The sequence below is a fragment of the Eriocheir sinensis genome, chromosome 44 (genome assembly GCF_024679095.1).
Source record: "Eriocheir sinensis breed Jianghai 21 chromosome 44, ASM2467909v1, whole genome shotgun sequence".
NCBI lineage: Eukaryota > Metazoa > Arthropoda > Malacostraca > Decapoda > Varunidae > Eriocheir > Eriocheir sinensis.
This window is the reverse complement of record NC_066552.1, coordinates 2622005-2648971: the sequence shown is the minus strand read 5'-3', so window position 1 is coordinate 2648971 and position 26967 is coordinate 2622005. Positions and strand designations below refer to the sequence as shown.

The 26967-nt window shown below is 39.1% G+C and overlaps 1 protein-coding gene across 1 annotated transcript in view; it reads left to right on the top strand.

The window, feature by feature from the left end:
• Window positions 1-1269: 1269 nt before the first annotated feature.
• LOC126980280 (6-phosphofructo-2-kinase/fructose-2,6-bisphosphatase 1-like) overlaps window positions 1270-26967 on the top strand; it is a 75456-nt gene continuing 49758 nt past the window's right edge. Inside the window, exon 1 of the mRNA XM_050829985.1 lies at window positions 1270-2209. Coding sequence (XP_050685942.1) covers window positions 2110-2209 — 100 coding nt within the window. The 5' untranslated portion in view covers window positions 1270-2109. The remainder of the gene's footprint in view (window positions 2210-26967) is intronic.

Below are 26967 nucleotides of genomic sequence, written 5' to 3'. Positions count from 1 at the left end.
AAACGTTATTTATGGGGTGTTTAAGGCTTGAGATGAGGTGTGTAATTGAAGGGACCGGCAGTACATGGCAGTTCTTAACCAAAACAAACCGTGCAGCGTGATCAGATGCCAGTTACTGTAATATCGTACGACTTTAGTTAAAATTGTCGTACTAATTTATAAAACCAACATCTGCGGTTCGAAAATGCCAGTGCAAGGCTATTCCCCAACTTTCGTTTTACCCTTACACTCTTTTTCATGGTTTTCTGAGAGGTTTGAAGGTTGACCAAAGACATTTAGGATTACAACACTGGGAATGAAGAGAGATAATGGATTCAGGTGCTGCTGCTGGAATTGAGTGGTGAAGCAAATGAAAGAATTACAGAAACCAGGAAGAGTTCTGGAAAATATGTGGTGTACAAGAAATAAGGAATAAGATGTTGATAGATTGATTGACTGATAGTTTATTGTTGCGGGTAAACAACAAGGGAGAAGGGAGGTACTGCTTGTCTTTTCTTTTTACAGGTTCGGTTAGGTTAGGTTAGGTACCTCCTCCCTTGTTATACAATCAACAATAAACTCTTACTACACTGCTATACTACAGGTTGTGCCGATATTAAGGCCTGACTCTTCAATGGGTCACCTAAGAAGAGCAAGAGCGAGAGGTAGTTATCGTATACCAACACCCCGTAGCCGAGGTCGGAGGAGGAGGGGCAGACACCTTGGCAGGGCGGCAGACGGAGAGAGGCGGTGTTGGAGATAGCTGTGACCTGTGGCCCCTTGTTATTCCTTCCTCTCGAGTGACCCCAAAGCCCACCCATGAGTAGCAAGGTCCCGTATCCAAAATCAAGTGTTTGCGATAACACGTACCCGTACCACAAGGAGTACGGGCTGACCGAAGGCTATAGCGACTCAGTGGTGCTTTGGGCTTGTTAGTTTCAATCATTTACCAGCACAAACAACGCCTCCTACCCTTACGAGGACCTGAGGTGGCCTGTACACTCTCCAGCTTGCCATAGGAGAATACTCACGCTATCTGACTCTGTAGCTTTGGACACGAGAGTTTAAAGCCACGTACTTGATATGAAAACTCTTATGTAGAAAGTATATTAACCACAAGTGCTATCCCCGAGCCCCCATCCCGACACCTGTCACACACGGAAACCACTCTCCTTAAACGCTATCTGACTCTACAGCTTTGGACACGAGAGTTTAAAGCCACGTACTTGATCCGAAAACTCATGTGGAAAATATATTAATTACAAGTGCTACCCCCGAGGTCCCATCCCGACACCTGTCACACACGGAATCCACTCTCCTAAAACCCCTTGCCTCTCGTCCTTTGAGTCTTGAAACCACTTGATACGAAAACTCTATGTAGAAAATATAGTAATCACAAGTGCTACCCCCGAGGTCCCATCCCGACACCTGTCACACGCGGAATCCACTCTCCTATAATCCCTTGCCACTCGTCCTTTGAGGCTCTTCCGTGTTCCTCTCAATCCGGAAGGAAGATCACATTAACCACCGCTCCGTGTTAGCCTGTCCTCTGGTCCGTATTGCCCCCACGAAGGTCACGGGTGATATCCCTCGTATATAAACGGCTTCCCCTGGGACTGCATCGTCATTACCTGCTCTGGTGGCTTAGGGAAACGTGGCAGACACAGAACCTGTAAGCCAGTCAAGAAAAACCTCATCAACTCGCCCACGCAAGGGAACCCAAGACTTGAGATCGCGACGCAGGAATCAAAACGCTCGCACTTTGGTTCTCTTTCCGCGGTCATTTTTCGGTGTTTGGTGCTCTTAGACTCGGTGACAGCTCTGGACACTTCACCACCGCGGCAAATCACACTTACTTGAAGCTCTGAAACACCCCAAGCGGCTTTAAAACACTGAAATCAGGGAAAGATAGCGAAACATATTGCACCCTCTGACATTACTACGCGGGCGGACTCTAGCAACAAAACGGTCGACAATTGGAAGGAAAAGAAGGATCGCGTGACATTTAAGTATCCCGACGCGTTTTATTCGCTATCATCCGCGCTTGAGGAAGGAAGAGAAAAGCTTAGTGAGATAACGGCGCTACTGAACAAAGCCTTCTTGACCCTCTGCTCCGCTCTTGGGCGAGTAATGGCACCCACGCCTACGATGGAGCCTCTCAGCGGGGAAGAAGAGTGGCGGAGGATGGAACGCGAGCACCCTGTGATGAGGATGACCAGGAACGACAAAGGTAAGAGGAAATTGCACCTGTTGATTGTTAATGTTGTCGCATGTGTTACTTAAATGACGATGATGACCTGATATGACATAGTGAAGATACTAATACAGATGACAAAGGTAAGAGGAAATTGCACCTGTTGATTTCTAATGTTGACTCGTGTTAACTAAATTATGATGACCTGATATGACGCAGCGAAGATACAGAGATGACAAAACAAGGTGCACACGTTTTTAGTTGACCAAGAATGACAAAGGTAAGAGGAAATTGCACCTGTTGATTGTTAATGTTGTCGTATATGTTAATTAAATGACGAAGATGACCTGATATGACGCAGCGAAGATACAGAGATGTCAAAACAAAGTGCACACGCTTTTAGTTGACGATGACCAAGAATGACAGTTAAAAGGCGGTTGCACGTGTCAACTGAATGACGATGACCTAAAATGACATACTTAATATACTGCTGCAAACTTTGAGATGACTTAACATGCAGAGGTTTTATAAGAAGACCCTGAATGACAAAGATAAGAGGCAGCTACACGTGTTGATTGAATGACGATGATGACCTAAAATGACATACCTAATATACTGCTGCAAACTTTAATTGAGATGACTAAACATGCAGAGGTTTTATAAGAAGATGACCCTGAATGACAAAGATAAGAGGCAGTTACACGTGTTGCTTGAATGACAATAAGAAGAACGTTTGATGTGGTGACGATTACCAGAAATGACATGTGATTTCATTGATAAGGGTGATCAGGAGGGAGATATGCATGCAAGTATAATCGGTAGCAGGTGATAAGGATGACCAAAAAGAAGAAGGGCATAAACGTTAGATGACTGATGACTAAAAAAAGACTAAATGTGACACAGGTATAAGTGATGACGATGAACGGGAAGGATGAAGGTAAGACTCAGGTGCAATTTAATGAGTTTGCTACACCTGGATGTATAAACGAAGCAAGATTATAAAGGTCATCATGAAATACCGACCAATTTACATATTTTGCTTACATTCATATTTTTCTTCATCTTTAAAGTTTTCTGTGTTACTTTTTCGTTTGTTTTCCTACTTATAACATTGAATGGGGCGGTGATTAGCGGGCTTTTTTTTCTCTCATTTATTTTTTACCCTTGAGCTGCTTCCTCTACTGTAAAAAAGCGATAATTAGTCATGCTGTTTATCATTTTATGAGCATTGTTTACTGAGGGTGTTTGTTGATGTCACTTTTATGTTAACTAAGTGACGTAATCTGCATTTATCTTGTTTATCACGAGTATATGATTCTTTTTCGTTTATTATATATACGGTAACATCTAATTAACCTATTTTGTGTTTACGCCTCCTCAATTCCTATCTTTTTTTGTCCATTTTGTTTCTTTCTTTCCAATTTTCCTTCCATCTTGTCTTTCATTTTCTTTTACTTCCCTTTCTAATTCTCTCTCACTTGTTCCTTATTCTTGCCTTCTTATTTTTTCTTCATCTTCTTTTTCGTCTCATACTTTCTCATCACCTTTTTCTTTCCTATTCCTACTCTTTCTTCTATATACGGTAACATTTGATTAACCTGCGTTGTATTCTCGTATTCCTTTATTATTACACTTAGTTTGATACATGGAATTCTTGACTCTGTTTCCTGTATGTATGCAAGAATTGGGATTTCTGAATTACATCATGTTTTTTTTTTCCCCGTTATCACATCAACCTGTATTATCAGTGTGTCATGAGATGTTGCTTGACCGGACTTGGTTACTAAGGCTATTTTCGTATACTTTATTTTTTACGTAACAAAATTCCTCCTCCTCCTCCTCCTCCTTAAATTCTTCCTTTTCTTTATTTTGCTTCTAACGTCTAGCTTTCTTCCGTCTTTTCTTTCTCATTTTCTTTATTTTCTCCTTTTTATTCTCTTTTCTCATTTGTTATTCATTCTTGTCTTTCTTACTTCTTGTTCTTCCTCTTCTTCTTTCTTCTCCTCCTCCTCCTCCTTCTTCTATTTCTTCTTTTTCGTCTAATCCTCTCCCATCACCTTTTTCTTTCCCATTCTTTTCTTCTCATCGTTGCTCTTCTTCTTCTTCTTCTTCTTCTTCTTCTTCTTCTTCTTCTTCTAATACTTTTTCATCTCCTTATTCCTTCCCATTCTTTCTCTCTGATCATTGCTTTGCTCTTCCTTACCACGGGCAGCAGTGGATTACAAGTGCATACGATATTTATAACCTGTACAATAATTTATACGTAGCGCACGATAATCTCCCTGTATTAATGAGATCAGGTCATTTAGTTTATATCTAATTATTATTCTATTGTGATTTATTTTACTGTTTCGTCTTGCTGCATGATTTTTTATTATTTTTTATTATCGATCAGTTACGTAATTGAAGATATATTATTCAGGGAGAGAGAGAGAGAGAGAGAGAGAGAGAGAGAGAGAGAGAGAGAGAGTGAAATGACGTCAGAGGCTGGAATGACGATCTCTCTCTCTCTCTCTCTCTCTCTCTCTCTCTGTGTGTGTGTGAAAGATACACAAACTTTCTCTCGTGTCCTCTAACATTTCCACGAGAGAGAGAGAGAGAGAGAGAGAGAGAGAGAGAGAGAGAAGTCACCTCTGGAGCCAAAATTAATAATGTATTTGTGATATCTTAATTTTCTCTGGCATTCTTTTGTTCTCTTGGTACATATGAGCAACTTGGAGCGAGGTATTGCATCAGTCTCTTTTAATGATATTTTGAGCCTCTGTCCCCTCAGTACCGTTAGAAAGAAAAAAAAGAAAGTTAGAATAGAACGCTGCTGCCATTACCGCCTCTATGCTGTTAAGGGGCGGGGAAAGAAAAGAACGGGTCTTTCCCTCCACGCCTATGTAGACAAAATTCCCTTCCAGATTTATTAAACAATGGTAAGCCTAACTAAACTATAGAAAACTAAACTTAATAAAGGCGCTAATTTTGCATATTTTTTTCATAAATCAATATTAGCCCACGGTCTTGTTAATTAAGAATCGCTGGCATACGCTATTGTTGCGCTAGGCCACATTTGATTGATTGATTGATTGATTGATTGATTAATAGTTTATTGTTGCAAGTAAACAACAAAGGAGAAGGGAGGAACATGCCATCCCAACCCCCAGGCAGTACATAGTGTGATTATACAACTTAGGATACATGTGGAAGTAGCACCAGGAAACAAAAAAATAACCTAACCTAACCTAACCTAACCTAACTTAACCTAACCTAACCCTTGAGCCTGTGGTGGTCTGACCCTTTATCTCTGTCCTTCTGTCACGAGGGAGAGAAGATACGAGAAGGGTTGAGAAAGGCAGGCAATGAACACCGTGTACAGGACTAGGGAAAGAAATGGTGAGATCTGATAGTCTCACTGTTTATCTCCAGGTCTCTGCGTCACACAGATAAAGGTGATGAAGGTAACGTGGTGATAAGAGAGCTTGCGTTGAGCCTTGATACGGAGGCCGATAAGAAGTGTTGATCAGAGAGAGAGAGAGAGAGAGAGAGAGAGGTGATGGTGCTTTGGTCTTTGAATTAATGTGATGGGGACCTGAATATCTCTCTCTCTCTCTCTCTCTCTCTCTCTCTCTCTCTCTCTCAGGAAAAAAAAGCGTCATCTCTTCCTTTGTTTCGTCTGCAAGGAAAATAAGCGAAAAATATGATAATAATAATAATAATAACAATAATAACAATAATAATAATGAGGCACCTTACATTATATACAAATTCTAACTTCATGCGAATAAAGAACATACATAAACAACAACAACAACAACAACAACAACAACAACAACAACAATTTACATACGAAGAACAAGCAAGGAACAGCGACAAGATTACATTCAGAAGAGCAAGAACAGAACCAGACAAGAATAACAACAAGATAAATATAAATAAAACAAGCTTGGGTGTGTATGGGTGGGTGGTTGCTGTTGCTGTCCACGCGCGCATCAGCTGACCGGACTGTAAACAAAACATTCCCTGGAGAAGAAGGAGGAGGAGGAGCGTGGCATCTCAAGTCACCAGTGGACGAACAGACGGCCGTTGCCCCCTGTTTTTATCGCTCATAGAGATAAAACGAACGCGCATGGATACGGTGTTGAAAGAGACCGCGAGGGATCCATAAAAGGCCAAAAATATCCCTTATGTCTACTCCCCTGACTAAATCAAGGCCTTTATTTTTTAGCACTTGTCCCGACCTACCATCTTTTTAGTTTCCTGGTGCTATTTCCACATGTATCCTTAGTTGTATAATCACACTCTTTACTGCCTGGGGGTTGGGATGGCATGCTCCACCCTTCTCCTTTGTTGTTTTTACTTGCAACAATAAACTATCAATCAATTAATTAAGTAATACCAAAGGATATGTAGGGCGAGAAGCGCAGATCAGTATCGCCTGATTTATTATTATTTTTTTTTTAACGCCACATTAATCTTCGTCAGAAATAATGTGGCTGATTTGACCCTTTTTTGACCCGTTAGCAGGTTTTGTTGAATTTTTATATAGTTTTTTTTACGACTGACTTTGCAATATGTCGATTTAACTGAAAATCCAGCGCTTATAGTTAACTTCGTCCCCAAAAATGTGATTAAAAAGTCAAACTAGCCTCGTAACTTCATACATACTAATACGACTTCAAAAAAAGCCTAGAAATATAGACATACCAACTGAATATGTAATGCGAGAAAGCGCTTACGAATGTGTTTTCTACGTCTCCACTCTACAGAAATAAATTTAGACATCAGTTTATACTATTTCCTTTATTTTGTTGTTCTTTCACGAGTTTATGTATTCTAGTTTTTATTTATTTAGGTATTTCTTTGTTTATTCTTTTTACGAACCAACTCACACACTCACACTAGGAAGGAATTTTTGTCACGCTCACCGCTTCCTTGAAAATATTAATGCCGTCCTGTCTTTCTTGGGACTGCTTTGAATGTTGGGGTTATGTATACTTTCTATCCATCCATATATCCATCTATCCGGCTATCTATCTATCCACATCTATCTATTTATCCGTATCTTTTAATCTATATCTTTATTTTTTATCTTTCTTATCCATTTATGTATCTAATGTTGTAGTCAAGTATGCTTTCTATCTGTCTGTATCTACCTATCTATCTATCCATCTATTTATCTATCTATGTATCTGTCTATCTATCTATATCTATTAATCTATAGCTACTATCTTTCTTATTTTCGTCATATTCTTTTTCTTCTCTCTCCATGTAGTTATCATATGTTTATTTACTCATGCATTTACTTATCTCTCAATCCTCTTAATCCTCTGTTTATCTTTTTACGTAACTCTCCATTCTCTTCTCTGTCTTTCTTCATATATTTATCATTTATTCATCTACTTCTTCATCCTTTTATGTATTTACTTATCCACTCCACGTACTCAGTCATCCAGCCATCACAGTAGGAAACATTTTAACACTGGAGTCCCTTAAAAAAAGAAGAACAAAATGACCTTCTGTCTTTCCCGGGAGTGTTCTGAAAGGTTGTAATTACCTCGCCGTGTTTTTCTCTCCTCCTCCGTGTGTCGGCAAGGAGGGAAGTCTCGCGTGAAGGTGAGGCAGGAACGTCATTTTTTCACCCCTTATGTAAAGCCGGAAGCTTGGTCTTGGTCTGGGTCGTGGTTGAGTTGTTGCTGGATTCAGTTTTCGTTTACTTGTTTTTTTTTATATCTTGTTTTGGGGATTTTGCTGAAGTGTGTAGTATATATATATTTTTTTTTTATGTAGGTTCTTTTTATTCTTTATCTATATGTTTTTTTCCTTTCTTTTTTAACTTTCAATACTTTTTTCTCGTTTTTTTATTATAGGCCTACCTATTTTCCCTCTATGTTCGTTCACTCGTGCAGAAACATGACCTTTCCCACCTTTTTTTTTATATTTTTTGTTTAGTTTCTCTCCATGTGCCATTTTGATCTTAATGGGTGTGATTTTTTTCATATTAATTCTTACATTTTTTTATTATTGTTATTATTTTTTTTTCTTTTTTCTGTCCTTTTGCTTAATTGACGTGTTTCTTAATCGTCTTCAGTAGTAGTAGTAGTAGTAGTGGTTGCTCTTATACGTTTGTTTGTGTGAGTCATGTTATGCATTCGAATTTTGATAGCGAGGAAAATGAGTTTGACCTCGGCGATACAGGAAGGAAGGAGGGAGAGGGGGAGAAAGGATTAGGAAGGAAGGAATGCAGGAAGGAAGGAGGGAGGGAGGGATGGAAGAGGACGGGGAAGAGGAAGTAGTTATCGAACCCACAAATAATAGTTCAAAAAATAATAATTGTCGTGTCCTTCCATGTCCTTCCTTTTTACTCCTTCCGCAAACCACATTCTTCTTGCTGTTGTTGTTGTTGTTTGCCATGAGATAAAGATGCTCCTGATAATGATGATGATGATGATGATGATGGTGGTGATGGAAAGCGAAGAGAATCAGAGTTTATTTAGTTTTATTTGTGGTCTTCTATTATTTATTTTTTTCCTTGTTGAGTGTTCTGCGAATCGTGGAGGTCGGAGATAACGAATGAGGCGGAGGAAGAGGAAGAGGAGGAGAAGGAGGAGGAGGAGGAGGAAGGTCTAGTAGTTATTGTAGGTTAGAGGAATGTATATTGATCCGATCACACACACACACACACACACACACACACACACAATCCCCTTAACTAAAACACGCACACACATTCACAATCCTCTGCCCCCCCCCGACACACACACATACACATACGTATACATATAAACAAACACTGGCACACACACACACACATATATATATATATATATATATATATATATATATAGATATATATATATACATACATACATACATACATACATACAAACAAACAAACACAAACACAGCCTAGATTGGAGACCCTAACCTGCTTCACTTGATTCGATGTTGATGATGTTGATGTTTGTAGGCTTTTACGAATGACCTTTTTATTATCTATATGTTTGTTGTGTAGTTTAAGATACTCATTAGCCTACCCTTCTGTCCCTCTAATTCTCTTCTGTATTCTCTCGTCCTCTTTCTCCTCTCTCATTGCTTTCATTTTCAGTTTCTCTATCTCCGCGTCTCAGGTGTTTAGGGAATGCAGAAGAGCCCGCTTATAATGTCTGCATTCCTCCCTCTTTACCTGATTTGCCTCTTACAATAATAATAGGTAACAACAACAAAACCCGTATATTTGCAACACAGTTTTACAATGATGAAGTTTGCATACATATGCCTCCCTCACGCTGACCTTTCATTGCTGCATTTGAAGGAAGAAAACAAGGAAAAGATGGAGAATATAAGAGTTGAGAAGTGTTTTTAAATTGACGCAAGAAGTGTATTTGCATTGACGTAAGAACAGACGCTTTTGAATAATAAACCGTCATAACTAGGAAAAGATGGAAAAATAAAGAGTTGAGAAGTGTGTTTAAACTGACATGTAAGAGGTGTATCTGAATTGACGTAAGAATAGACGATTTTGAATAATAAACTGTCATGTCACCACTGCACTTGGAGGAAGAAAACAAGGAAAAGATGGAGCAAAGAGATGAGATGTATATTTAAATTGACGTGTAAGAGGTGTAGGTATTTGCATTGACGTAAGAATAGGCGATTTTGAATAGTAAACCGTCATGTCATCGTTGCATCCGGAAGAAGAGAACCAGGAAAAGATGGAGTAAGTAAGCGTTGATAAGTGTATTAAGGAGGGCAGGAGGAAGATAGCAGATTCTGAATTTAACATGATTTCCCACTCTGTTTCATTTCCACTAATAGCCCCTACTTAAATTGACGTAAGAATAGGCGGTTTTGAATGATAATCCACCATGTCATTTCTGTATACGGAAGGAGAGAACAAAGGTAAGATAGCGAAAATAAGAGTTAAGAAGTGCATTTAAATTGACACTGATGGACGATTTATCAGTAACAAACAAACACTAATAAAGAAAAAAGCCGGAAACGGTAGCAAAAGTTAGTCTTCAAACAATTAAACAATCAACACCTCTTTTATATATACCTCCGATATGTCAACAGTAAACGTACAGTACCTAGTCATCTCTGTATATGCGGAAGAAGGAAACGGAAGAAAAAAATAACTGGAAACGATAGAAAAAAAGCTATTTCGTTTAAACAAATAGCTCCATCAATACTTCATATACAAAAGTTCCGATATGTAAACAGTAAATGTACAGTATCTACTCATCCCTGCATATGCGGAAGAAGGAAACGGAAGAAAAATAACTGGAAACGATAGAAAAAGCTACTTCATTTAAACAATTGACTCCACCAACACCTCTGATAATTATGTCAACAGTTAACGTACAGTATCTACTCATCCCTGCTCCTAAAAAAGAAACAAAAGAGGTGGCCGAAAGCAAGATCAAATACGGGAGGAGAGATGTCCTGATACCCTTCTCTTGAAAGAGTTCAAGTCGTAGGCAGGAGGAAATACAGATGAAGGAAGATTGTTCCACAGTTTACCAGCGTGAGGGATGAAAGAGTGAAGATGCTGGTTAACTCTTGCATAAGGGGTTTGGACAGTATAGGGATGAGCATGAGTAGAAAGTCGAGTGCAGCGGGGTCGCGGGAGGGGGGGAGGCATGCAGTTAGCAAGTTCAGAAAAGCAGTCAGCGTGGAAATATCGATAGAAGATAGAAAGAGAGGCAACATTGCGGCGGAATTTAAGAGGTAGAAGACTATCAGTATGAGGAGGAAAGCTGATGAGACGAAGAGCCTTAGCCTCCACTCTGTCCAGAAGAGCTGTGTGAGTGGAGCCCCCCCACACATGAGATGCATACTCCATACGAGGGCGGACAAGGCCCCTGTATATGGACAGCAACTGTGCAGGGGAGAAGAACTGGCGGAGACGGTACAGAACGCCCAGCCTCGAGGAAGCTGATTTAGTAAGAGATGAGATATGAAGTTTTCAGTTGAGATTTTGAGTTAAGGATAGACCGAGGATGTTTAGTGTTGAGGAAGGTGATAGGTGAGTGTTGTCAAAGAATAGGGGATAGTTGTTTGGAAGATTGTGTCGAGTGGATAGGTGGATAAACTGTGTTTTTGAGGCGTTGAAGGACACCAGGTTCCTCTTGCCCCAATCGGAAATAATAGTAAGGTCTGAGGTTAAGCGTTCTGCAGCCTCCAGCCTTGAGTCGTTAAGTTCCTGTAGGGTGGGTCTTCTATTAAAAGAAGTTGAGTAATGCAGAGTGGAATCATCGGCGTAGGAATGGATAGGACAGTTCGTTTTGGAAAGAAGATCATCAATGAACAACAGAAAAAGAGTGGGAGATAGGACAGAACCCTGTGGGACACCACTGTTAATAGATTTAGGGGAAGAACAGTGACCGTCTACTACGGCAGAAATAGAACGGTCAGAAAGGAAACTGGAGATAAAGGTGCAGAGAGAAGGATAGAAACCGTAGGAGGGTAGTTTGGAAAGCAAAGATTTGTGCCAGACCCTATCAAAAGCTTTTGACATGTCCAGCGCAATAGCAAAGGTTTCACCGAAATGGCTAAGAGAGGACGACCAAGAGTCCGTTAAGAAGGCTAGGAGATCACCAGTAGAACGCCCCTTGCGGAACCCATACTGGCGATCAGATAGAAGGTCAGAAGTGGAAAGGTGCTTTTGAATCTTCCGGTTAAGGATTGATTCAAAAGCTTTAGATAGACAAGAAAGTAAAGCTATAGGACGGTAGTTTGAGGGATTGGAGCGGTCATCCTTCTTAGGCACAGGCTGTATGAAGGCATACTTCCAGCAAGAAGGAAAGGTAGATGTTGACAGGCAGAGGCGAAAGAGTTTGACCAGGCAGGGTGACAGCACGGAGGCACAGTTTTTAAGGACAATAGGAGGCACTCCATCATCGGTTTTTTTTTTTTTTTTTTTGTGTGTGTGTGTGTGTGTGCCCTTGAGCTGCCTCCTTTGTTGTAAAAAAAAATATAGGAAGAAGGAAACGAAGAAAAAATAACTGGAAACGATAGAAAAAAGCTACTTCGTTAAACAATTGACTCCACCAACACCTCTAATATAAAATTATGTGAACAGTTAATGTATAATATCTACTCATCCCTGCATATACGGAAGAAGGAAATGGACAAGAAAAATAACTAAACGATATAAAAAGCTACTTCGTTTAAACAATTGACTCCACCAACACCTCTGACGTATAATTGTCAACAGTTAACGTACAATATCTACTCATCCCTGCATATACGGAAGAAGGAAATGGGCAAGAAAAAGAACTGCAACACATCCGATGATTATGTCAACAAACATTATCTAGTCATTCTTGCATATACGGAAGAAGGAAACACAAATAAAAAAGGTGTTTACACGAGTCACTTCCGCAAGACGACGAGTGGCGCCACGACGCAGTTTATCATCTTCCGCCGGGACGAAGGACGGACAAACGGGTTACTGGGTCGGGGCGCGGGCAGTGTGTGTGTGGTTGTTTGCATGCCGGCTGGCGCGTGGCACAGCAACTGATCCGCGCACAGGCTCCTGATGGGTTTACATGATTTAACGGTTGTGTATTAATGTGTTTGTTCATATATTCACTTCTTTGTTGATTGGAATAGAGAAATACTGATTGTGTGACGATATAATGTAACTGAATCGTGCCCTGCTTCTTTTTTTGTTTTTTTGTTTTTTACAGTAAACAGTTCAAGGGCAAGAAAAAAAAGCCCTCAACTCAACCCGTTTTGAATAGGCTTAACGGTTATGTTGCCCTGTTTAGTAATGCATTTGTTTATATATGTATTCTGGACATTAGTTTATTCGTTATGATAGATGCAGAGTGAGCCACAAGATATAACTGAACTAGTGATGGGTATATGTGAATTAACTAAGTAGTATTGGATTTGTTTATATAATTGTTTATTTGTTTTAATGGAAAAATACAGATTAATTGTTGGTTGATAAAGAAAAAAATCATTGAAAAGTAATAGGAAAAACTAATTGGCGTAGATGATATAGATGGGGTTATGTGAATTAAGTAGTATTGGACTTGTTTATATAATTGTTTGTTTTAATGGAAAAATACAGATTAATTGTTGGTTGTAAAAGAAAAAAATCATTGAAAAGTAATAGAAAAAAAACTAATTGGCGTAGATGATATAGATGGGGTTATGTGAATTAAGTAATATTGGATTTGTTTATGTAATTGTTTATTTGTTTTAATGGGAAAATACAGATTAAATGTTGGTTAAGAAAGAAAAAAAATCATAGAAAAGTAATAGAAAAAAAGCTAATTGGTGTAAATGACGTAAATAAAACTGAAACATCGCTATGCTTAGAATAAGTTGCACCAGACTAAATTTTGCATAACATGTAAAGAGAACTGAGAGCACGATATTCACGACTATTTATCACCTTTTCATTGCATAGATAGTCAGCAGTGTATGATTTGTATGTAATGTGTATGTATATGAATATGATGTAATGTATATAATGCGTATGAAGTGTAATATGTATGTAATATAGCCTAAAAGATATATTTGCTGTAACGTTTTAATATCTTTCTGGTGTGTTGTGTGTTTGTTTTCCTTTACCTGCGCAGACACAAGCGGGGGAAGCAATTAGTATAAGCCCTTGACTGGATATATATTTGCTGTAACGTTTTAATATCTTTCTGGGGCGTTGTGTGTTTGTTTTCCTTTACCTGCGCAGACACAAGCGGGGGAAGCAATTAGTATAAGCCCTTGACTGGATATATATTTGCTGTAACGTTTTAATATCTTTCTGGGGCGTTGTGTGTTTGCTTTCGCTTACCTGCGCAGACACAAGCGAGGGAAACAATTAGTATAAGCCCTTGACTGGAACACCTTGACCGCCATAACAGAGGTAAACAAACTGTCCTCACTGCATTGTTTGTGGACATGATTCCGCAGCCAAAAAGTTCCCGGCCGAGTTTCCGCGATAAGAGGAAAGTTAATTAAAATGTGGAGGATAGGCTAACTTTTATTTGTATTTATTTTCTCACAGTGAGGGAAGCAGATAAAGGACAAAAAGAAGAAAGGAAAGAGAGAAATGAAGAAAGAAAGAAAATTAAACAAAGAAAAAGCCCGCTAAGCGCTCCAAGAAAATAAAATAGAATACTCGTATAGAGGTCACTTTCAGATACCTCGCATTGCCATCTTGCTCATATTTGTCTCCTCGTCCTTGTGAGATAATGTCGATAATAAACAATTCTGAACCTTGTGAACTGACAGTTATATGCAAGAGAACATTTTGAGAGAATTTTTCTGAATTTTCCACCATCTGGCTAAGACTTCATTGTCATTCTATTACTAAATACATTTGTGCTGTTTATCTCTCGCCTAACTCTACTAACTATGTAAAATTCTTTGACTATTTGAACTCTAAAGTGGAGCACATCTTGATTCACTCTCCCTTTGCTGAAATCTCCATCTTGGGAGATTTCAATGTTCACCACCAGCTTTGGTTTTCATCCTCTTTCACTGACCATCCTGGTGAACAAGCCAACAACTTTGCTCTCCTCAGCGACCTAGAGCAGCTGGTTCAGCACCCTACTCGTATTCCCGACCGTCTTGGAGACAGGCCCAACATTCTAGACCTCTTCCTTACCTCTAATCCTTCTGCTTACTCTGTCAAACTGTTCTCTCCGTTGGGCTCCTCCGATCATAACCTTATTTCTGTATCCTGTCCTATCGCTCCTGTACATCCTCTGGACCCACCGAAGAGGCGATGCTTCTGGCATTTTGCTTCAGCTCGGTGGGACGACCTGAGGATGTACTTTTCTGATTTCCCGTGAAATGATTACTGCTTCCAGGAGAGAGACCCCTCTGTGTGTGCTCAGCGCATCACAGAGATGATTGTCTCTGGAATGGAGGCATACATTCCACGTACCTTCTCTACTCCTCATGCTAAAAAGCCTTGGTTTAATCATGCTTGTTCTCGTGCTATTAAAGATAGAGAGGCAGCTCACAAAAGGCTCCAGAGCCTTCGAACTCCCGCTAACTTTGATCTTTACATTTCAGCCCGGAATCGTGCCAAATCTATTCTCCGACTTACCAAAACTTCTTTCATTAATATAAAATGTCAACACCTTGCTTCTTCTAACTCTTCCCGTGACTTCTGGCATCTAGCCAAAAATATCTCCTCCAATTTCACTTCTTCCTCTTTCCCTCCTCTCTTTAACCCTGACGGCAGCACTGCCGTCTCATCTGTCTCTAAGGCTGAACTCTTCGCTCAAACTTTCTGTAAGAACTCCACCCTGGACGATTCTGGGCATATTCCTCCTACTCATCCCCCCTCTGACTCCTTTATGCCTGTTATTAAGATTCTTCCAAATGATGTTTTCTATGCCCTCTCTGGCCTCAACTCTCAGAAGGCTTATGGACCTGATGGAGTGCCTCCTATTGTCCTTAAAAACTGTGCTTCTGTGCTGACACCCTGCCTGGTTAAACTCTTTCGTCTCTGTCTATCAACATCTATCTTTCCTTCCTGCTGGAAGTATGCCTTTGTACAGCCTGTGCCTAAGAAGGGTGACCGTTCCAATCCCTCAAACTACCGCCCTATAGCTTTACTTTCCTGTCTATCTAAAGCTTTTGAATCAATCCTTAACCGGAAGATTCAAAAGCACCTTTCCACTTCTAAACTTCTATCTGATCGCCAGTATGGATTCCGCAAGGGACGTTCTCTTAACTGACTCTTGGTCATCCTCTCTTAGCCGTTTCGGTGAAACTTTCTCTGTTGCGCTTGACATATCGAAAGCCTTCGATAGAGTCTGGCACCAGTCTTTGCTTTCTAAACTGCCCTCTTTCGGATTCTATCCCTCTCTCTGTTCCTTTATCTCCAGTTTCCTTTCCGGCCGTTCTATCTCTGCGGTGGTAGACGGTCACTGCTCTTCCCCTAAACCTATCAACAGTGGCGTTCCACAGGGCTCTGTCCTATCACCCACTCTCTTCCTATTATTCATCAATGATCTTCTTTCCATAACAAACTGTCCTGTCCACTCATACGCCGACGACTCCACTCTGCATTATTCAACTTCTTTCAATAGAAGACCCTCTCAACAGGAAGTACACGACTCCAGACTGGAGGCTGCAGAACGCTTAACCTCAGACCTTGCTATCATTTCCGATTGGGGCAGAAGGAACCTTGTGTCCTTCAATGCCTCGCAAACTCAATTTCTCCACCTATCAACTCGACACAATCTTCCAAACACCTATCCCCTATTTTTCGACAACACTCAGCTGTCACCGTCTTCAACACTAAACATCCTCGGTCTATCCTTAACTCAAAATCTCAACTGGAAACTTCATATCTCCTCTCTCGCTAAATCAGCTTCCTCGAGGTTGGGCGTTCTGTATCGTCTCCGCCAGTTCTTCTCCCCCGCGCAGTTGGTATCCATATACAGGGGCCTTGTCCGCCCTCGTATGGAGTATGCATCTCACGTGTGGGGAGGCTCCACTCACACAGCTCTTCTGGACAGAGTGGAGTCTAAGGCTCTTCGTCTCATCAGCTTTCCTCCTCCTACTGATAGTCTTCTACCTCTTAAATTCCGCCGCGATGTTGCCTCTCTTTCTATCTTCTATCGATATTTCCACGCTGACTGCTCTTCTGAACTTGCTAACTGCATGCCTCCCCTCCTCCCGCGGCCCCGCTGCACACGACTTTCTACTCATGCTCATCCCTATACTGTCCAAACCCCTTATGCAAGAGTTAACCAACATCTTCACTCTTTCATCCCTCATGCTGGTAAACTCTGGAACAATCTTCCTTCATCTGTATTTCCTCCTGCCTACGACTTGAACTCTTTCAAAAGGAGGGTATCAGGACACCTCTCCTCCCGAAATTGACCTTTCTTTCGGCCACCTCTTTTGATTCTTTTTTGGGAGAAGCGAGTAGCGGGCTTTTTTTTTTTATCATTGTTTTCTTTTTTTTGTGCCCTTGAGCTGTCTCCTTTGTTGTAAAAAAAATAATAATAAATAAAAACATATTAGATAAGTCGAGGATGAACGCTGAATTTATGTCTTTACTCTGTCTAGCGCTAATGTCGGATAGGCTAGCATTTCTTTTGTTTATGTCGCTTCGGTTGGTAGCCCTGCGCGACATCAGGAGAGGAGGGAAGCGATGCGATCAAGCTTATTATGTGGGGTGGTGACTTAAAGTTCTTTTTTTTATAATTATCATCATTTAAAACGTCTCCACCAAGGCCGCGCTTATTTAATTACTGTTTTCATGACTGATTTGGCATATACTCACGGGTTCTGTTTATTCAACGTCATACTTATTGACTATTTGACCTGATTTCATTGTTTGCTTGATTATATTCTTTACTTGATTTCCTTATTATCTTCGTTTGATTGCTTGCTTAACACTCAGTCGTTCCTTGTTTATCAGCATCTCCCTCCCAATGCTTTCTTAACTTGTTTACTTGCTTATCTATGTTACAGACTTGCTTGTTTTGATGATTGAAAAAGTCTGGTTGCAACGTCACTACCAAGGCTGATAAATTTTACTTATACTTCCTACTGTTCCTTTATTTACTTATCTTGAAATGCTTGCTTATTTTCTATTATTACTTATTTTTTATTGTTTTATCTTATTATACGGTCGGTTATCTTTTTGTTAACACCTTAGAACGTCCCTACTACCTAAGTCTTATTTACATTTCTTCCTCATTTATTGTTTTTTGTTTTATTTAATTTTATTTAACACTTCGATCTCAAGGCTGCTTTCTTATCTTATTTCCTTTCTTCATCTATTGTCTTTTGTCTTATTCTTGTCTCGTTCTTGTCTTGTTCTTGTTATTTTTGCCTTTGTTCCAGCCTGACTTAACATAATGTGGGTTGGTTACTGGTCTGAGGTGATATCTATTATTATTGCACATTATTCTTTTGTTTGGTTATTATTTTTTTTGTTCTCCTTTATTCGTATCCTGTTTCTGAGGTTACTCGTGTGTGTGTGTGTGTGTGTGTGTGTGTGTGTGTGTGTGTGTGTGTGTGTGTGTGTGTGTGTGTGTGTGTGTGTGTGTGTGTGTGTGTGTGTTCCGTGATTTAGTTTCCTGTCGGGTTCTCCTTTCTTTCTTTTTTTTCTTCTTCGTTTCTTCTTTCTTTCTATCTATCTTTCTTTTCCTTCCTCATCTACTTTTTCTCTTTTTTCTTTTCTTCTTTTCTTCTTCGTTTCTTTTCTTTTCCTTTCTATCTTTCCTCTTTTTCTTCTTCCTCTTCTTTTTTCCTTCTTTTTCTTTTCTTCTTTTCTTTTATCTTCTTTTTTTTTCTTTTTACTTTTCCTCCTCCTCCTCCTCCTCCTCCTCCTCCTCCTCGTTCTTCTCCTCCTCCTCCTCCTCCCAATCCTTTTGTACTCTCTCCTCCTGTAAATATTAAAATCCTCAACGCACAAACTAACACACATTCTACATAGCACGGCACAGTGGTCGCTTGGCAATCACTCTCTACCCCCCCCCATGTTCGATCCCAAGAACTGTCCTTACTAAATGTTTCACGTGGTATGCGTCGAAGCACTGTCACGACCTTCTTTTTTTTTTTTTTTGTAATGATTGGGGGGAGGGAGGGGGTAAGGGAGGTAAGTATACTCGTAATAGCAACATTCCTCTCTTTCTCCTCTCTTTCTCCTCTCTCTTCTTCATTTGAATTTCTCTCTCTCCCTTCTTCCTCCTACGTACCTCTTTCTTCTTCTCTCCTTTTTTCTCTTCTACATTCTTTATTTCTCTCCTCCTTTTCTCTCTCTCTCTCTCTCTCTCTCTCTCTCTCTCTCTCTCTCTCTCTCTCTCTCTCTCTCTCTCTCTCTCTCTTTTCCTTCTTCCTTTTCTCTTGTCCCCCTCTTTCTCTTACATTTTTTTCTCTCTCCCGTCTCATCTATATTTCTCTATTTCTCTTTCTCTTCCTCTTTCTCTTTGTTCTCTTGCGGTACATTCTTCTTTTTCTCTTTCTCCCCTTATCGCCTTCTCTTCTTTCTCTTCTACATTCCTCTTTTCATCTGTTCCCTTCTTTCACACACACACACACACACACACACGCCAATTTGCAGTGGGTCCAGTATCATATCAGATCAACTAACAATTAGTGTCTGTCTTAATAGCACCATTAATGACCCTCGCCCCATCCTCAATAACACTAATGACGCGATGATGGGAAAAGATTAATCAGAGGAAATTATGCATGAAATAAATAAATCATAAGTTACATTGATGTTTCTTTTGTATGGTGAGAAGAGGAGGAGGAGGAAGTAAGAGAGAGAGAGAGAGAGAGAGAGAGAGAGAAAGGTAAGGAAAAGGTGAAATGAAGAGGGAAGGAGAAGGGAAAGGAAAGGAAATGACAATGAAAGACAAGAAAATAAAAAGGAAAGGTAGAAAATAAAGATGGACGGGAGAAAGAAAAAAAGAAATGTAGAAGAGAGAGAGAGAGAGAGAGAGAGAGAGAGAGAGAGAGAGAGGAATGCGCTTTTCCAAGAAGTACAATATATCGTTTGTTAAAAAGAATTATAAATGAGGACAGAGACAACAGACTACTACTACTACTACTACTACTACTACTACTACTACTACTACTACTACTACTACTACTACTACTACTACTACTACTACTACTATCATTATTATTGTTGGCATTCGATTTGCTTTGCTTTCTTCCTCTTCTTCATCACCATTGTCATAGTAGTAGTAGTAGTAGTAGTAGTTGTAGTAGTAGTAGTAGTAGTAGTAGTAGTAGTAGTAGTAGGCGTGTTGCTGAGATAATAACACTTAAGGATAGGAAGTGTTAGTAAGGGATCTTGTTGTTGTTGTTGTTGTTGTTGTTTTGCTGTCAGTCTGAAGTCCTTTGTCCTGAGCGGCTGGTTTGACGGGTTATGTGTGCGTGTGTTCGTGTGTGCGTGGCGAGGCAGAACTGGCGACACAAGTGATTTTTTTTTTTTCTCGGTTTTATTTGGTTTTGTTGATTTGATCGAAAGGAGAACAAAGGAGTTTCGTGTTCAGTGGATATTTACTTTTTTTTCTGTCTGTCAACTACTTTTCTTTTTATCATTTGCTTCGATTTTTTTCCTTCGTATTTTTTTCTTTTATTTTCCTTTTTTTACTTTCTCTCATTCTGTTTGTATTCTTTTTCTATTTTACATCTTGTTTTCTTCTCAGTTTTCCTTCATCATTTTCCTTGCTATTTTTTTTCTTTTTTATGTAAGTTTTGGGGTTTCTTTTCTACTTTTCTTTCTTTTTTTATTTCTCTACTTTTTTTTCTATTTCTTCTCTATTTTATTTTTTGTCATATTTGCTACGTACTTTTATTGTATTCTTTTATTTTCTCTTTCTTATATCTTTTGTTTCCTATTTTACTTTTACTTTCATATATTTTCAGTAATCTTTTCTACTCTCATTTAAGTTCTGTTTTCTCTTCTACTTTCCTTCATTTTCATTTTCCTATTTTACTATTTTGTTCTGTTTTCTGTTATCTACTCATATATTTTGTTTTTCTTTATACTTTTTCATTTTTCTCTTCTACTTTCTTGTTTTGTTTTCTCATCTACTTTATTTTCACTTTTCTCCTCTACTTTCTCATATTTTATTTTATCTTCTACTTTATTTTTTTTCTTTTTCTTTATTTTCATTTTGTTTTCTCTTCTACTTTCTTTTATTATGTTTTATTTTCTACTTTATTTTCATTGTTTTCTCTTCTGCTTTCTCTTATTTTGTTTTCTCTGCTACTTTATTTTCATTTTTCTCTTCTACTTTCTTTTATTTTGTTTTCTCTTCTACTTTATTTTCATTTTGTTTTCTCCTCTACTTTCTCTTATTTTGTTTTCTTTTCTACTTTATTTTCATTTTGTTTTCTCCTCTACTTTCTCTTATTTTGTTTTCTCTTCTACTTTATTTTCATTTTGTTTTCTTCTCTACTTTCTCTTATTTTGTTTTCTCTTCTACTTTTTCATCTTTTCTCCTCTACTTTCTCTTATTTTGTTTTCCCTTCTACTTTATTTTATTTTTTCTCTTCTACTTCCTCTTATTATGTTTTCTCTGCTACTTTATTTTCATTTTTCTCTTCTACTTTATTTTCATTTTTCACTTTACTTTATTTCAATTTTTCTTCTCTACTTTCTCTTATTTTATTTTCTCTTCTACTTTATCTTATTTTTTTCTCGTTTCCTGCCTTGGTTCTTGTATCCGGGGTGTGTGTGTGTGTGTGTGTGTTTGGGTGGGGGGGGGGGGAGGGGTGGGGTGGGGTGGGGTGGGGGGTCAAGAAGTGGTGGGTTCGCCCAGACTAACTAATGGACTTTAATTCTTTCCTACTTTTTTTTCTTACTTTTTTTTTTCTCCTTTACGGGACACATTTCGCGGTAGTGACTCATTTGTACTCACTCGTTGTCGTTCTCGTCTGCTTGTTCGTTTCGTTCTTTAAAATTTATTCAACCTTCTATCATTGTTTTTTTTTTTTTTCATTAGGAAGGTATGCTCGTGTTTTTTTCTTTTTTTGTTTCCCGGTATAAAAGCCAATAACTTACACACACACACACACACACACACACACACACACACACACACACACACACACACACAAAGGGAGGGAGGGAAGGAGGGAGGCAGCTATTAGAATGAATATGGAGGTGAAAGAAGAGAATTAGGAGGAGGAGGAGGAATTGAATAAGCAGGAAGAGGGGATAGTTGAATGTAAGTAGAGGAGGAGGAGGAGGAGGAATTGAATAAGCAGGAAGAGGGGATTGTTGAGATGTAAGAAGAGGAGGAGGAGGAGGAGGAATTGAATAAGCAGGAAGAGGGGATTGTTGAGATGTAAGAAGAGGAGGAGGAGGAGGAGGAGGAATTGAATAAGCAGGAAGAGGGGATTGTTGAGATGTAAGAAGAGGAGGAGGAGGAGGAGGAGAAAAAAGGAAGATAAAGAGGAGACCAAGGAGAAAGAAAGATGAAGAGAAAGAGAAGGAAGAAGATGAAGATTTTGAGGACGGGAAAAAGGAGGAAGAAAGGAAGATGAAGAGGAGACTAAGGAGAAAGGAAGATGAAGTGAAAGAGAAGGAAGAAGATGAAGAAGAGATTAAGGAGGAGGAGGAGGAGGAGGAGGTTAAGCAAGACTAAATGTGCTGGAATTAGAACATTAAGCCCAATCATTCTCTCTCTCTCTCTCTCTCTCTCTCTCTCTCTCTCTCTCTCTCTCTCTCTCTCTCTCTCTCTCTCTCTCTCTCTCTCTCTCTCTCACTTTGACCTCCCTTTACATAGTGACTGATTGTGATTGTGACCCCCCTCCCCCTCCCCCCCCCTTCCCCCTGGTGTTTGGATTAATTCTAGGGCTTTTTTTTTAGTGTTTTAGTTTGTGTTTTTCTTTCTGTTTTTTCTTAGACTATTTTCTTTACTCTTTATTTTATTTACTTTATCTTATTTTGTCCGCAGCAATAAAAGCCGTGTCTGTCTGTGCCTGTGTGCATGTGCCTGTGTGTGTGTGTGTGTGTGTGTGTGTGTGTGTGTGTTATGATAGGGTATAAGTGCCTCTTCCTCGTCGATACAGTGCCGTATTGAGGTCAGGGTTGTGCTTGTGTGCGTGTGTGTGTGCGTGTGTGTGTGTGTGTGTGTGTGTGTGTGTGTGTGTGTGTGTGTGTGTGGCTTCGTTCAGTCGTTGCCGAAAGAGTAAAAACAAAGATGAAGAAAACGAGAGTAAGGAACAAAAAGAAAGAAAGAAAGAAAGATAGATAGATAGACGGGAATAAAAATAAGAAAGAAGGAAAGAAAGTAAAACATCAAGAGATAAAAAAAAGAAAAAGAAAAGAAGCAAAAGAAAAAAACAAACAAACAAAAAAAGTGGCCGTGAAGAGAAGACCCAATATTAGCTTGTCTGATTTTGTCTTTTTTGTTGTTTTGTTTTGTTTTGTTTATCTTATCTTGAGTGTTGGTAGTAGTAGTAGTAGTAGTATGTGTGTGGTGAGAGAGAGAGAGAGAGAGAGAGAGAGAGAGAGAGAGAGAGAGAGAGAGATCAATGCAAAACCACAAAGTATAAAGCGTATGACCATTCCCTCCTCCTCCTCCTCCTCCTCCATTTGCTACATTTAATTTAACTCTTGCTAAAATAATTCTCTTCTTTCGTAGAGTGCAAATACGTCGACTTAATCTAATGTTCCTAATGCACATGTGTATATTTTCTCTTTTTAAATCTCATTGTTTGCGTAGATTTTGTGAGGGGGAGAAATTAGTTAATAGTGTGTGTGATTAAGTGAACAAAAGGCTTCGTGGAGTTAGTTATTTTTAGGATGTAATGAAGGAAAGGAAGGAAGGAAGGAAGTGAAGTAAGGAAGAAAGAAAATGCAAGAGGAGAAAAGTAAGTATAAGATCAAGAAAGAAAGAAACAAACAAAGACAAACAAACAAACAAAAGAAGAAAACGTAAAAAAGAAACAACAAAGAAACATTAAAGAAACAAACAAAAAACGAAGAAAAAGAAAGCAAAATAAAAAAAATGAAAAAGAAAGAGAGAAGGAAAGAAACGACAAACAAACAAAAGAAGAGAACGAAAAAAAAAGAAAAAAAAGAAAAAAGAAAAAAAAAATCATAAAACAAGCATACAAACAAAACGAACAAAGATAAAGAAAGAAAGAAAACGTACCTAAAATAAACAAATAAATATAGCCAGGCGTCATATTTCACTGCTTTATATCCACTCGAAGGAAGGTCAGAGAAAGAAAGAAAGAAAGAAAGAAAGAAAGAAAGAAAAAAACCACATCGTCACCAAATAAAAAAGTAGACACCTTATTTTCAATCTATTTTATCTTCACTTTTATTTTCGTTTTCATTATCTATCTCATCTTTTATCTTTTTTCACTTGTTTTCTCGTTTCAAACAAATTGCGTGCAGAATAGAAGAGGAATGAGAGTAAGAGGAGGAGGAAGAGGAGGAAGAGGAGGAGGAGGAGGAAGAAGAGGAGGAAGAGACGAAGGATATGGAAGAGGAATAGGAAAACTTGACATAGCATACAAATGTTTTAATTACACTTCTGAGAATTTAGGACCATACGAGGAGGAGGAGGAGGAGGAGGAGGGATAACCAGAAAAAAAAGTTACATCAATCTTTTAATAATTATTCAACTCGTCCTTACAAAGAATTAAACGTAAGAGGAAGAGGAGGAGGAATAAGAGTAGGAGGAGGAGGAACAAGAAGAAAAATGGTTACAATACTTCAGTAATTCTCCACATAACGAGGAACATGGACAACACAAACAGCAAGAAGAGAGGGAGGAAGATGAAGAGGAGGAGGAGGAAAAGGAAGAGGAGGAGGAGGAGGAGGAACAAGAAGAAAAATGGATACAATACTTCAGTAATTCTCCACATATAGAGGAACATGGACAACACAAACAGCAAGAAGAGAGGGAGGAAGATGAAGAGGAGGAGGAGGAAAAGGAAGAGGAGGAGGAGGAGGAGGAGGATGTAACAAGAGGAAGATAAAAGAAGAGAGTGCAAGAGGAAGCCAAGGTCAGTGCGTCATGAGAGAGAGAGAGAGAGAGAGATGCTCGACCCCCCTCCCCCCCCTTCGCAGATCAATGTTTGCCTCCCCCCCAACCTTGCAACCTCCCACCTCCCCCCCTCCACTCCTCTTTAACCCACAAACTCACGTAAGCACAGAGAGAGAGAGAGAGAGAGAGAGAGAGAGAGAGAGAGAGAGAGGAGGGGGTGAGAGGATGCGAGATGAGAAGGATAAAGGTGAGGAGAAGGAGGAGGAGGAGGAGGAGGAGGAAATTCAAGGTCACTAAAATAATCTTTCAACTTCATCACGAGAACAAAATTTTCTTCTTGGTCTTTTTTTTTTTTCCTTCTATATATTTACTACTACTACTACTACTACTACTACTACTACTACTACTACTACTACTGTTTATTCGGGTTCATTGTGGAGGAGATTTGTGCTGTGTGGGTGAGCAGACGTCAAGAGGAGGAGGAGGAGGAGGAGGAGGAGGAAGAGGAAGAGGAGGAGGCTCACATTGCTTCCCATTTTCCTGTTTTAAGTGAGTGCGAGAGAGAGAGAGAGAGAGAGAGAGCATAATAATCAGTGTCCACGTGAATTAGATAAAAGTAATCAGATAAGAGATGTGTGTCACTATTATTATTATTATTATTATTATAAGAAATTCATCGATATCGTTCATGTTTTCAGTCTCATTCTGTCTGTCTGTCTGTCTATCTATCTATCTATCTATTTATCTATCTATCTATTTGTTTTAATGTTGTTCCTTTATGGGTTATTTATCCCTTATTGGTTTATTTATGGTTTAATCTTCCTTACTGGTTTGTTATTCTCTTTTAATGTATCTCTTTTTAATTCAGTGTTTTAATCCTCCCATAAGATTTTGAGTCCTCCTCCTCCTCCTCCTCCTCCTCCTCCTCCTCCTCCTCCTAATTGATCGCTGTGTCAGTCATTTAATTCCGGGCAGAGAGAGAGAGAACTCAGTGTGTGTGTGATTTTTTTTTAGGTTACACAGGTGCGAAGTTCAGGGGACAGGTGTAACTTTGAGAGGAGCAGGTGGAAGAGGAGGAGGAGGAGGAGGAGGGAAGGTATTGTATACGTGGCTGGAAACGAATGTGGAGATGGAAGAATAGTGAAGAAGAGGAGAAGGAGGAGGAGGAGGAGGAATATCTTGGTGATTGTTATGGTGAAAGGGAAAAATAGAAAATGGAAGAGGAGGAGGATTTGGTAGTAGAGATGAAGGAGGAGGAAGAAGAAGAAGAAGAGGAGGAGGAGGAGGAGGAGTGGTGATACATATTTGCTGGAGCTAAGCAAGAGAGCGTGAGATTAGTATACACATGCAATCTCTCTCTCTCTCTCTCTCTCTCTCTCTCTCTCTCTCTCTCTCTCTCTGCATCCTCCATCTTATCATCTTGTTTTTCTTCTCGTTTTTCTCCTTTTTTGTTGTTATTCATCATTATATTATTGTTCCTATTCTATTTCTTCTATACAGGCTATCATCACCTTTTATCATCATCTTTACTATCATCTTTGCCTTTATTTCTTATTTATCTCGTTTTTTTTCACTTATGTTGTTTTATGTATCGTCAGTTTTGTAATTATTATCATTTTTATTCACTTTCATCTATGTAACATATTCTCTACTACCACCATCATCATCATCATCATCTTAAACGTCTTATCATAAACGTCATTTGTTCATTCATGACTTATTTTTCACATTTTTCTCTTTATTTTTGTTATTGTTTCTATTTTCATTCATCTCCTTATCATCATCTTCGTCTCATCCAAAGCATCTACATCCCATCCTCTTCTTTTTCATCTCTTTGTTCTCATTCCTCTCAATCATCATCATCATCATCATCTTCATCTCATCCTCATCCTTGTTTTCATCTCTTTGTTTACATCCTCGTTTGTTGCCCCTCGTCAGCTGTTGTCATCCCTGCGCTGTTGTCACGGTAGATCGCAGGTCGTGACGTCACCATTACGTCACGCGGCGCCCTCTGACGTCACGCGACTCAACTATGTCCGTGTGCGTTCGAGTTTGCGTTTAATGAATTCAAGAGAGAGAGAGAGAGAGAGAGAGAGAGAGAGAGAGATTTGATTTGTTTTGTGGCAGTGTTGGTGTTTGGAGTTTTATTTGTTTATTTTCTTGTTTTGTTGTTTTATTTGTTTTGTTATTGTTAATGTTTATATTCTCTTTTCTATCTGGTGAATTTGTTTGTTTGTTCATTTATTTTCTTTTTGTTATTATTCGTTTTTGTTTTTTGATGTTCATATTCTCTCATTTACATTTTCTTTCTCTTTTTTTTCTTTTCTAGTTATTTTTTTTCATTATTTC